This window comes from Furipterus horrens, unplaced genomic scaffold (genome assembly GCF_987537825.1).
Source record: "Furipterus horrens unplaced genomic scaffold, mFurHor1.1.pri manual_scaffold_11, whole genome shotgun sequence".
In the NCBI taxonomy this organism is placed as follows: Eukaryota; Metazoa; Chordata; class Mammalia; order Chiroptera; family Furipteridae; genus Furipterus; species Furipterus horrens.
In genome coordinates, this window is record NW_028327181.1 from 99343512 (window position 1) to 99353221 (window position 9710).

The 9710-nt window shown below is 58.4% G+C and overlaps 1 protein-coding gene across 2 annotated transcripts in view; it reads right to left on the reverse strand.

Moving 5' to 3' along the window:
- The window catches only part of RAB37 (RAB37, member RAS oncogene family), a 40711-nt gene extending 31207 nt beyond the window's left edge, over positions 1–9504 (reverse strand). For both annotated transcript variants that reach the window (XM_090292920.1, XM_090292919.1), the window contains exon 1: positions 9357–9504. In XM_090292920.1, coding sequence (XP_090149046.1) covers positions 9357–9428 — 72 coding nt within the window. In that variant the 5' untranslated portion in view covers positions 9429–9504. The remainder of the gene's footprint in view (positions 1–9356) is intronic.
- Between the last annotated feature and the right edge of the window lie 206 nt (positions 9505–9710).

Sequence of the window (9710 nt, forward strand, 5' to 3'; positions counted from 1 at the left end):
CAAATCGGTGCAATGTAAATGGGATCAGTCAGTTCATTGAAAGCGCTGGTGAAAGGGAGTCACAAAACATTCTTTCTCTAAATGCTTTCTTTGGACTCAGCCTGCCTGAGTGTGCAGCGATTTGTGATGTAGACGAAGCGGCCGCTCTGCCTACGGGCCTGGGGACAGAAGGGACCGTGGCCGCTCTGCGTCAACCCCGCGCACGTGGCCTGTGAGACTGCAGGCCCAGCTCCACTTTCTCTAACGTGGAGCAAGACGCTCCGGACACTCGTGGAGCAATCTGACTGCAGAACCCTTTTTCATTTTCACTCTGAGTATTTCACAGCTGCCTCGCCCGTTCCCAATGGGACAGCCTTTCCGAAGCGTTCAGTTTAGCTTTTGTCGACAGAACAGTTCTTTTGTTGACACTCTTTGTCACTGGTCAGTGTCCATTCTGTTATACTTTCATTGATCAGGGTGTGGACGCAAGAATTAAATCACATGATTGTAATGAATGTGGACGGCGGGCCTCCGCAAGTCTGGGCCCGAACACAGCTGGCTGTCATCCGTGCTGAACGTGCCCCTGGACGGGAGGGAGCAGAGGGAGGGGGCCTTCCAGGGAGGCAGGACGCGACCCGTGCCCCGGGACTGAAGGCGGTTAAGTGTCCAGGAGACTGAGGGGGCTTGACTGACTCCGTAAGTCAGTTAAGAGAGGGACTGGTTAAGAAAGTTTCTAATAAACCGCCTGTTAGGAGCATAATGTCATAAAAGAAAGGAACTTTGAGCGCTGCAGGTCTGAGCAGCGGCCGCCAGGCCCCAGGGAAGGGAATTGTCACCTCTTTGATGCAGGCTGTATGTTTATGTAACGCGTCACGTGTGACAGTGAGACAAACACCCACGTACGGCCACCCCGCTGAAGGAACGGAACCTTACAGGCACCACGGAAGCCACGCGGCTCGCTGCCTGCCCTCTTTTTCCTTCCAAGGAGCAAAGTGCTGCAGGAGGCGGCTGCAGGGCCCGGGGCCGCCCCCCTCACCGGCCTGTGGGCGAGCAGAGTCAGCGGACGCGCCGGCCTGCCTCGTGCGGGACTCTGCGCCGACCTGGCGAGTCCCTGCAGCTCCTCTGACTTCACTATCTTTCTCCCCGCCCCGTCCCCGCCACAGCCAACGCCCAGTCATGCTATTCAAGGATCTGGGGACGGGTTTGTCACTTGGAAAGCAGTAGAAGGGGTGACAAAGTTCAGACGATGTGCTTATTTTGAGGCTCACACAGCTGGTGCAAGACGAATACCAAGCCACAAAAGCAGAAGGGCTAACCCAAGAAACCCGGCGCCCTCCCACGGGGCACCTTGCTGTCTGGCTCGGGGCAGAGGAAAGGAGAACTGGGAGAGAATGGGTTTTATCCTAAAATACAATGAGACGCCAGGACCCACGTGAGGGAGGCGGGGCCGAGCGAGGCACCTCTGCCCCGGGCAGACCTCGGGCGGTAGCTCCCGGCTTGCTTCCCCGGGGCCGTTACCCTGCAGCTGGGTCTGGGAGGCAAGTCCCCAGGGGACGGTGCTGCTGGCCGCTCTGCCCCTAAGGCCCCTTAACAGTGACTCACTGCGTCACGCCTGCTTTCCAGGGGCGTCTGGGCAGCCCCAGAGTCAGAGTCTTGGATCTGCGTGGTGAACAAATGTCCCCCCCTGGTGTGGACTCTGCTCCGGTGTTTGTCCTGGGTCAGGCTGAGGCTGTCACCCGGCTGGGCTAGAATCCCGTGAGGCGTTTGTGTAAAAATTAGTAAGACTTTCAAGACGGCGGCAGCGAAGTATTAAAACGACAACGGGGCCCTTCTAGCTGCGGGGCCCCGTGTGACTGCCCAGCGCGACCCCCGTGAAGCCAGCCTTGCTGGGCAGGGTGGCCCTCACGTCTCCTCTGCCTTCCTGTGGCCGTGGTTGCTTTGGTCTTATGCCCCCTCACCAGCTCACCCTGGTCCCAAAACGAGGGGGGAGAGCATCTCTCATTCCTATGTCCTTGTCCCCTGTCCCCACAGCGACCTCCTTTCCAGATGATTAAAACTTGGGTCATCTATTCCTTCACAGGGACGTCTACTCTCCCCGTGAGGGTGAGGTCTGGCCCCAGGGCCCCAGTAAGTTAATTGTCACCTAAGTCCGGCTGTGCATGACCTCAGTCCGGTTATGCGTGACCTCAGTCCAGCTGTGCATGACCTCAGTCTGGTTATGACACCAAGTGTGAGGCAGAACTGGCCCAGTTTAGGTGGGAGGGCGACCAGCTCTGTTTCTTTCTTTTTCAGTCACGTCTTTGGTCCCTTTATTTTTGTTGCTGACACTGTTGCTGAGGCCCTCGTCCCCCCTCTGCCCCCTCCAACCAGCCCCAGCTCCTTTCTTCTCTTTCCCGGTTCGCTGCCCTGAAACCCAAATCCCCAAGACCCAACATGGATGCTGAGCGACACGGAGGCAGAGACGCGAGATGACACCTCCGGATGTGGCTGACGGGGGCTCCAGAAAAGGACGCATCCCTTCCCCCCACTCCCCGTAACCAGGTCAAGTCCAGGACCTTCTTAAGCTCAAAGGCGAGTGGTTCCTACAGGAGGGCAGGGACCTGGGGGTGTGGAGGGAACAGGATCCCCCCTGGGCCGGGGTCATGGTTACTACGGTGGGGACAGCAGAGGTCCGGGTGGCCAGGCCCCGGGTGGGAGGGCCCCGGCAGCTGCAGCTTGAGGCCGCCCTCATCGCGTGGCCAGACAACGCATCAGCCTGATTCCACGGGGCCCTGGAATCCTCTGCGTCTCTCTTCTTTCTCGGGATTTGATGCCCAGCACACAGCCCCCTGGTGACAGCGAGGCTTGGCCTCTGGGGCAACACATTGGTCTTGGGAGTTTGGTGAACGCGAGCCTGCCCGGAGCTGGGCCCCCTCTTGAGTGGGTGAGCAAATCCGGCCTCTGATCCTGCGGAGCTGGGCCACACACTGGACTAATGGGGCGGCAGCCAGTGACCCCCCGGCAAAGCCCTTTGTCCTCTCCCAGCTGCTTTGCCCCTCCGGCTTTCTGGAGTTTCAGTCTGGGCCCCACCACGTATTAGCTGGGGGCCTTAGGCAAGGTTCTGAACGGCCCCAGGCCTCAGTTTACCAGCCGAGACGCGAGGCTGCAGCAGGGTTGCTGCAGGACGGCATGACGGCGCGTGCCTAGCACCGGGCCCGGCACGTAAGGGCCGTGAGACAGCCCGCCGTTCTTATCTGAGTCCCACAGACCCTCCGCGCCGTGACCCTGGACGGGCGGCTTCCTCTTCTCGGTCGGGCGCTCGTCTCCCGCCTTACAATGCGGCACTAGGCACGGCCTCTACTGGGGGAAGCGTGGGAAGCACGGGGCGTCGGAGCAGACAGGAAGGGTTCTGTGATCTGTCAAGTTCCCCGCAAATGGGCATGTGCTTATTTTTATCACTGATTATTGGCATTATTAGCATATTATTCTCCCAGGGTCCCTCCAGGTTAGTGTAGAGATGGTTTGCATACCCTCAGTTTGTAACCCGGGGAAGTCTGAGAAGAGGACCGGGGTCGGGGGCAGGGGATCTGGCTAAAGACAAAGGCTGGTCTTTCTCCGACTGACGTCACTCAGCCCAATACCCTAAGAAGTATGTTGTGCACCTGCAACTCGCATGATACTGCACCCCGACTACACTTAAAAAAAAAAAAAAAAAAAGACAAAGGATCTGGACTGCCCCCACTGGGGGGCCGGAGGGGGCTCTGCCTCCGCTGGGTTGAGTCTATACCGGCGGCTTCTTTCCTTCCCCAGCTTAAGGGCTTCTCCGTGCAGGGTGGGGAGGAGCTGGGAGAGGCCGGGACACCAGGTCCCGCCTGTCCCCTGGGGTTACTGCTCTGACACAGGGCACATCCGCTTTTTACTGAGTTGCCGGAGAGTGGTGTGGGTACAAACTTCAAACGGCAGAGGGAGGAGGAGGGGAAAGGTTCGCTTTGCCTTTAAAAGGCCGCAACAGCAGAAGATGAGGAGGGACAGAGGACAAGACCAGTCATCCCCAGGGGCCCTGCCTGTGCCTCGTAAGAGGAGGGGTGTGTGGGGACAGCCAGCGGCAGAGGAACAGAAGAAATGGGAGCGGAAACGCGACTCGGTTCACGACACCTAAAAGCACGCGGGTGGCATCTGCAGAAGCAGAAATTATTAAATAACACCCCACTCTGAGGGGTAGGAGCTGTCCCCAACGAGCACCAATGCGAATAAGAGGGAGGGGGCAGACCTCCGCCTCAAGTTCAGGGAAAGAGGCATCGCAGGCTGGGGATCCTTGAGTCCCGCGCGTTATTCTCCATGGGCGGCGGGGCCGGGGCTGCGGGCCCTCTGCCAGCGAGCGGAGACGCTAACCTCCACTGTCCCCTGCCGTCTCGGGGACAGCTTCTCTGGCCTGAGAAGGGGCGGGGGTAAACGAGGAGCTGCTGGGATAAATTTAGAGCCACTTCACGCGTCCGGTCCGCAGCCCCCCAGCCCGGTGCGCACCCCCGGCTGTTTCCTCTCAGCAGAGCCGGCTTCCTGCCCTGGGCACGAAGGACCTGGGAGCTGCTCCCCAGAACAGCTTAGGAGAAGAGACACTGGCACGTCAGGGGGTGAGCTTCAGATGTTTCCTCAGGGGAGGCCCCAGGGGCAGCGAGTGAGAGGGTCTGCGTGGCGACGCGAGCCTGAGAGTTTGGAAAACGACCCCGAGAGGCCCGCCTGGGTCACGCCGTCGCCGCCGAGACTGCCCGGGCGGACCAGCCGGCGCCGCTGCCCACACCCGCTGCCTGCCAGGGCCGGGCGGGACCCACGAGGCGGCGACAGCAGTGACGTAACCCGCACCTCACTTAGGTATCCGAAGGCCTCCAGGCTTTCAGGCGAGCGGAACACACGCTGACGGCCGTGTCCCGCGGCTGCTCGCTCCCAGGGCGTTCGTGCCCGCTCCTGAGCGCGCGTGGAGGTCTGGCAGGCAGGGCAGCCTCCGCTCTCCTTTCGGTTACACATCGTTTTTCTTTAAAAAACCAACCACGTTACGGAAGCATCGCGGACCCACTTTACGGGGTGGGGACTGACCGCGGGCGGGCGCGGGCTGCATGGAGGGGGCAGAGGGGAAAACCAGCGGCGTGGCTGGAGACCATGAAAACGATAAAAGAAAAATGAAAAAAGGAAGTAAAATCTCTTCACTATAGGGTCTGGGTTCTCCTGTGGAGTCGGATGTTTTTGACCACCAATTTGTGTTCCGTTCATCGTTTAAGAAAACACAAAGGTCCCCTGAATGGCACAGAATGGCCGAGGGAGACCCAGCGGAGAGTGTGGCCTTTCCGGGTGATTCGTTTCTCCCTGCGCGATTGTCAGGGAGGGAGGGAAACACCCTGGCGTCCAGAACCTTCTCTCGGAGTGGTGGGGGAGGGGCTGGCTGTGGGTGTGACTTTGTCCCTCCTAGAGATGCATGACGTAACCGGAGGCCTTGGGAGCAAACGGTCCGGCCTCAAGTGCGGGTCGGGTCAGCTATTTCTCCCAGGTCACTTCGCTGCCCCTTTTCCCGAGGCTACCCAGCGTGCCAGCGGTTTGCGTGCGGGTCTCCGAGGCCCTGAGAGGGCCGATGGTGGGAGCCGTGTGTGTGTGTGCGTGTGTTCTCTGTGACGCCCGGCATCGCTTCTCACACGTTGGAAACACTCGATACACGTTTGCCAAGGGCCTGGCAGAGGCCCGTGGACTCGTGACCGATGTAGGAATCCCCAGAGAGCGGTGCAGGCGGGGAGTGGAGGGCCGGTGCAGGCGGGGAGGGCAGGATGGTGCCGGTCTCGCACCTTCCCCGCTCCCCGCTCCCCGCGAAGCACGTTGGCGCGGACTCAGGGGAACGGACCTTGCTTGTGGGACAGAGACCGTTGGCCCCAGTCTCCTCAATGACTCCATTTCTTCCAACAAGGACCCAGCACTGGATGAATGGATGGACAGTCCCCATCTTTCTGCTCCCTGGGCCCTGGTCTCTCTGGGATGCCCCGGAGGCGGCGGCTCTGGGCTTAGCCATGGTCTGCCCCTCTGGGAACAAGACTGGCGTGCGGGTGTTCATCAGCACGCTGCTTGTGGTAGTGAGCTAGAGAGTCTAGTATCTGGGCAGAAACTGCCCCCTCTGCGCTTCACGTCCCCAGAGCGCCCTGTCAGGCCCCGGCGCAGCAAGAACCCAGCCTTTGGGGGGACCCTGAGCCTCGGGCTCACTTCGCTGCCCTCGCCGGCTCTCAGGGCGCGGCTAGCAGGCGAGGGCTGGGCCCCCCCCGGGGGAACGGGCAGCAAGGCTGTCCGCGTGCTGTAAGTTATTTAGTTGCATGAAATATTCAGACTTGCGAGCGCAACAGCAACTCGGTTTAGAAACTCCCAGCGCGTGATGGATGAACTCAGTGTTTCCAAGCTGTTCCCAGCTTGCGGCCCACACCCCAGGGGTGTTCTCAGGTTACTCGGGCTCATCTGGGTCAGCTCCCGACTCTGGGGACTGAAGTCCCAGTGCCACCCAAGGCACGGGTGACATGTGACATGTGTGTTTCATGCGAGTGGCTTAAGAGAGGTTTCATGGCACCCACGCCCCACCTCCCATATTTCCAGGAAAAAGAAAATATTCAACCTGTGAAGTTGGGGTTAGAGTGTTCCCACAGAAGTCAGGCTTTTTGTATAGGTAGGTGGGTGCGTGAGCTTAATCCTGTGGGCCATGCCTGTGAAATGTGTGTGTGTGTGTGTGCGCACACATGTGTTCCTATTTACGGAGCTGCTGCCCTTGCTTGCGAAGCTTTGTCGTGGGAGGTGAGACCCAATGTGAGGCCAGCTGACGCCCACCCTGGGCTGAACGCCCGCTCTGTGCCGGGGAAGCTAACAACCAATGTCCTGTCATCGAACATCTGCCCTCAAAACGCAAGAAGCCAGATGTTATTCTTCCTATTTACAGGTGGGTAAGGCTGCCAGATGTTGTCTACGTCACGTCAGGGTCGGTCTGATTCCAAGCCTGGCGTCCCTTCCCACCACACAGCGATGCCACGCCTCTAGGACCACCAGACCCCAACGCCGGCTCCTCTGTCCAACACGCAATGATATGCCCTCCTCCGTGACGGTGACCTCCGGGGAGGAAAAAGGGGAGGGTATGTGGAAGGGGCTGTGCGTGTGGGTCCTGGGAAGCGGGCGAGCTTCCGTCCACTTTGGTGGTGGTTATAGTGAGCTGCTCGCCTGCTGAGACTCCGTCAGGGAGCACACGTATGATCTGAGCTCTTCTTGTGTTTGGTACGCTTCAATAAAAAGTTTACTTAAAAATCCCGTTCCTGGCAACTGATGTTGGAGGGGAGCCTGCCTCCTATGGTTGATGTGTTCCAATGAGTCCGCAGGATTTCCCTGCACTCAGCTGTGTAGCAAACTTAAAAATAAGACAAGTATGTTGATACCCTGTCCCTCTACGAATTAGTTTTTAAGTGGATCACGAGAGAAAGTCATGCACAATAATAAAACAATATCAGGAGGAGGTAATCAGCACTACATAATGGCAAGGAAAACCTGGCACACACACGTCACGCTGTTGGGCATCACAAAGGGTTTAAAGCCAGCGTCTGCTCTCAAGATGCTCAGCGCCAAGCTGAAAAGACCAAGCATTTCTTAGCAGCAAGCAGATACTTATCCTCGAATATGATGGAACTTGGGAACAGGCTCTTCCCCAACTGGCTGATCAATAAACCCCAAGGATGCACAAGTTCTCATGAGATGCACCCTACATTTCATGTGTGAGTAACTGAGGTGGGAAAGGCCACACCCGATCAATAATTTGAAAACTCTGACTTTCAAATCTTAAACCTTTCAAAAGGGATCTTTCTGTCTCTACACGATGGTTTAAGCTTGGAGAAGCCTGTTTGTCCGGCCACCAGGGTGCTTTTGCAATCGGCGTCTAATCATGTCCCTTTGCTCATATACCCTTTCTATTAAGCCTAGATTGACAAACAAAAAAACACAGATTTGACCATTGCTTGCTTCAAATTGTAGTGGTTTTAAAACTTCCAGACCAGGGCAGTTGTTATCAATTTTCTCCTCTTCTGCACCCCGCGGGTTCAGAGACCTGCAGGGAGCAGCCTCGGGGACTACTCACACCCACAGACCTGCTTCCTCCAATAGCCGGTTTTCCTTTATTTGCGTCGGAAATAGCCAGCAGGACACAGGGCTGTGCACCCAAAGCTTCACTGTGCGCATTTATTTCCTAAGGACCTTGTGAAATTACGGACTCAGATGCAGCAGACTGGGGTGGAGCCTGAGATTTCACACATCCAGCGAGCTGCTGCCGCCGCTCTAGGGCCTGCACTTGCAGCGAGGACAGGATACTGGAGACGGAGTCGCCATTCCTGGCTTTAGCACCAGCTCTGCCATTTTCTACCTTATTTTCTTGGACAAGTCACTTTGCCTCCCTGGACTTCCGTTTCCTCAAATAGGAACTGTGTAGTAAAGGAAGAGGACCAATCGTATTCTGTCAAAGCTTGGGTTCATGGACTTTTCAGAAGGATGTTTTGATTGAAAAACCTCCCCATACAGGGCAATGCACAGCCTCTCAGGAGACCAGCAAACAAATCAGGATTAGCAAAGCAGAAAATACAAGGGCTGAATAAGGAGGGCGGAGAAAGGGACCAGGAGCCATGGTGACTTCTTACGGCAAACACGGGGGCCTGATGCTTTCAAAGCAGTGCATTCCGGATTAAAGAGCGTCGCCCAGAGCAGGGCTGCCACTTTCCCCAACCATCGCTTCGCGCGGAGACCTCCGTTACTGAGGGTTGGGTTGCACAAGGAGCCTGAATGAGAGAAGCAACGAACGGACCGAGAGCTTTGAAATAAGCAGGCGCGTTCAGGAGACTGCCGTGAGCCAAGGAGGGCAGTTTGTGGAGTCACGAGGGAGTCTGGTTTGAAAACAACAGTTTTTTTCCCCTCTCTGCTGCAGATCATTTCTGTGTCTAATTTTAGCCAACTTGGCCAGGAATTCAGGTCTTTGACCATAACTATCAGACCTGAGAGGGCTGGAGCTTGGGTGGCAGGACACACAGCCCCACCCCCCACCCAAGGACTACACAGGCGCTCTGACGCGTGAGAGGCAGGAGGGAGGGAGTGGGAAAGGGATGCCACAGATCTAAATGAACGGACGCGGCTCCTGACCACCGGAACATGTGGCGGCGGCCCCCCCCCGCCCCCCGCGCCCACGCACCTCTGTCCGCCGCAGAAAACCGAATCAAACAGAAAGGCTTCCCTAGGCTCACAGGCAGGGGCTAGTTTCCTTTTAAGTCCCACAGCCGAGGCAGGGGGACGGCGAGAACTCCGAGTGCGCGCGCCCTCGCCCCGCGCGGGGACGGGGGACCCGAGGGGAGTCTTACCTTGTGCAGGACGTGCTCATGGAAGTCAGGGCCCGCTCCCCGCTGGTAGGAGTCGAATCCCTGCAGGTCCATGCTGGGCTTGGAGCTCGCCGCCCCGCGCTCCCGGCCTCCTGCGTCAGAGCTCCCGGAAGCTCGGCCGGGCGCGCTGGGTGCGGCAGGCTTGGGTCTACGCCCCGCGGGCCGCGTGCAGGTTCAGGACTGGACAGCGCCCTCGGCGGCCGCGGCGTTTCAGCACCGGGGACGGGGTGCCGCCCCTGGGAGCCCAGGGCCAGGGCTCTGAGACCCCCGTCTGCCTGCGTCCCCTGCCTCGTGGCTCCGGGATGCTGGAAGGACGCAAGCTTTCAGTCTGGCCGG